The sequence below is a fragment of the Garra rufa genome, chromosome 2 (assembly GCF_049309525.1).
Source record: "Garra rufa chromosome 2, GarRuf1.0, whole genome shotgun sequence".
Lineage (NCBI taxonomy): Eukaryota > Metazoa > Chordata > Actinopteri > Cypriniformes > Cyprinidae > Garra > Garra rufa.
In genome coordinates, this window is record NC_133362.1 from 9,211,609 (window position 1) to 9,214,524 (window position 2,916).

The 2,916-nt window shown below is 36.5% G+C and overlaps 1 protein-coding gene across 1 annotated transcript; it reads left to right on the top strand.

Annotated features, from left to right (window-relative positions):
* The first annotated feature begins 584 nt into the window (after positions 1 to 584).
* On the top strand, positions 585 to 1,480 carry LOC141325840 (uncharacterized). Its single transcript, XM_073834570.1, has one exon. It carries the CDS (start codon positions 585 to 587, stop codon positions 1,374 to 1,376), a length of 792 nt encoding a protein of 263 aa, XP_073690671.1. The 3' UTR covers positions 1,377 to 1,480.
* Positions 1,481 to 2,916: the final 1,436 nt, after the last annotated feature.

Sequence of the window (2,916 nt, forward strand, 5' to 3'; positions counted from 1 at the left end):
TTCAGAAATCATTCTAAAATGCTGATTTGCTGTTCAAAATATAAACACAATATTTATATTTTTAAAAGCTAAAGCATGTTCTGTCACTGGTTCACTGACTTACGTCTGTTGGCTCTTTCCTGTTGTTGACTTGTTATTGCATTAATGCATAATACATTTCTCAATTCCTCTTAGTCTTATTAAACACTACGGCCCGGTTTCACATTCATGGCTTAGACTAAGCCAGGATTATGCCATAGATCAATTAGAACATTTAAGTAATTTTTATAAACATACTTAGAAAAAAACATTACTGGTGTGCATTTTGAGACAAAGCAAAGGCACTGATATATTTCAAGATCAATCAGTGCAATTTTATTTCAGTTGAAACAGCTCAGATTTACATTTTAGTCTAGGACTAGGCTTAAGCCTTGTCTGTGAAACCGGGGGTAAATGTTTCTTGAGCAACGGCTTAGGTTTGGTGTAAGTATCCAAATAAATTATTGAATTATTATATTATACATTTATGGGATTTTTTTGGTTTTAAGCATAATACTGTTGGGGAATAACTCTGAATATTTACATCTCTATTCCGTCATTAGATGATGGACTGGCATCCTGACTGCATCGACATGAAGCCTTCAAGCCTTGGAGATCCAAGATCTGGATTGAATAAGGATGATGTTGAAACCTTGGTGCTGAGCAAAATGGAGGAATCAGGTGTGCTCTTTTGCCAACGGATGAAATATCGAGTAAAAAGTATTCCGGTGCCAGAAAAAAGTCCTTCGGATATTAAAACAGAAGCTGAACATTTAATCTCCCAGCCTTTGAACTCCAGTAAGACGCCTGATAAAAAATACAGCCCTGTTAAAGAATATATCTGTAATCTGTGTGGAATTGAATATCGGCAGAGCATAAGCCTGGTGCGTCACATGCGAATACACACAGGTGAGACGCCACACGTCTGTGAACTCTGTGGAAGGGGTTTCCGTCGTAAAGACTGGCTTCAGCTGCACAGCAGCGTCCACACGGGTAATAAACGAAAGCCTGCGAAGAGCTTCAGTTGTGATGAGTGTGGGAAGAAGTTTACTGGCTCCACTGCGCTCCAGAGTCACCTGTATAAACACAGAGGTGAGAGGCCATTTGTCTGCGTACACTGTGACAAGACTTTCTATAGTCAGACCAATCTGAAACGGCATCAGGTCGATTCTCACTCTGACGGCAAAGCGTTCAGCTGTTCTGTGTGTGGAAGTGGATTCTCACGCCTTTATTCACTGCAGAAACACATGCGGATTCACACAGGAGAGATGCCTTTCTCCTGTCCAGACTGTGGAAAGACTTTCCGTCATAAATACTCCATGGATGTCCATTGTAAACGGCACTCAGCTAGAAGTTGATGTAATGCAAATTCATGCATTTCACATTGATATCTGATTTATTCTGGTTTTATTTGTTTGAGCCACAACCCTTTTATTGATATTTTATTCGTTTGAATGTTATGTTTAGTGCAAATAAAGAGCTTTTTATCACTTTTTCATCACTGTTTTTCTCTTACCGGCTACAATTTTTAGTTCCAAGCATTTTCTGGAAATGTTAGTTTCCGGTTCCCAGAACAGATATTTCTAAAAGTTTCTTTACGTAAAAAAAAGCATCCCTGTTGGCTCAGGAGCCCATTTCCTGTAACATTCCTAGAATGGTTTTATTTGGTTTCCAAAAGATAACCAAATTGAAACATTAGAGAAGCATTCTGTGTCAGAAGTTTACATACACCTTGAAGAATCTGCCAAATGTCATTTATTTTAACCAAAATAAGAGGGATCATACAAAGTGCATTCATTTTTTATTTAGTACTGACCTGATTAGGATATTTCACTTAAAATGACATGTAGTCAACAAGAAAAAAAAATTGTATTTTTAAAAATTACCCCATTTAAAAGTTTACGTACACTTCCTTTTTTTTAGTGATAGTTATTCAAGAGCTCCTTGCTTGTCCCACTGGAATCCATCAGATCCCACAAATTCTTTGGTTTTTCAGCATTTTTGTGTATTTGAATCCTTTTCAACAATGACTGTATGATTTTGAGATCCATCTTTTCACACTGAGGACAACTGAGGGACTGCAACTATTACAGAAGGTTCAAACGCTCACCGATGCTTCAGAAGGAAACACAATGATAAATTATGATACATTTAATTTATTTTGTCTTTGGGAAACATGTACATACTTTCTAAAGGACAATACCAAATAGAAAAAATAAGATATTTAGGAAAACTAAGAAAAATGTACACGCGTCTCTTAATGCATCGTTTTTCCTTCTGAAGCATCAGTGAGCATTTGAACCTTCTGTAATAGTTGCATATGAGTCCCTCAGTTGTTCTCAGTTGAGTAAATCATTTTGCAAAGCAATAGGCCTAACTTACTGATTCGGAGTTTGGAAAAGCTATGCAAGTCATTGCAATTCACGTTGAAAATGAAATGATCTTTTGACCTGCTTTTGCTAGTGAATCGCTTGAACTGAATGATCGAATTGACGAGTGAATCAATAGGAGCAGCTCCAGCGTACGTGACTCAAACTAATCAGTTTGTAGATTCCTTTTCTTTTTACATCTTTTTTTTACAGTCTGTGGTCTTCAGCCATGTTTACATGACACTTTTAGTATACTGGATAACCCACTGGTTTTATGAAATTAACTGAAGTAAGCTAAAAATGATGATGTTTACTAATTAAATATCCATATTTCATCCAACACAAATCTGCGTACATATAGGCCTGTTGCTGACCAGTGAAAACAGCTGATATTGACATTGATATTGCTATTTACCTATTTAAATGTTATGAAATTTGCCTAGGTTAATGCCATAATATATGCATTGACTATAAACATGCTTGAATGTTGAGTACTTGCACTACTTTCTTTGTTTGATTTAAGATAGAA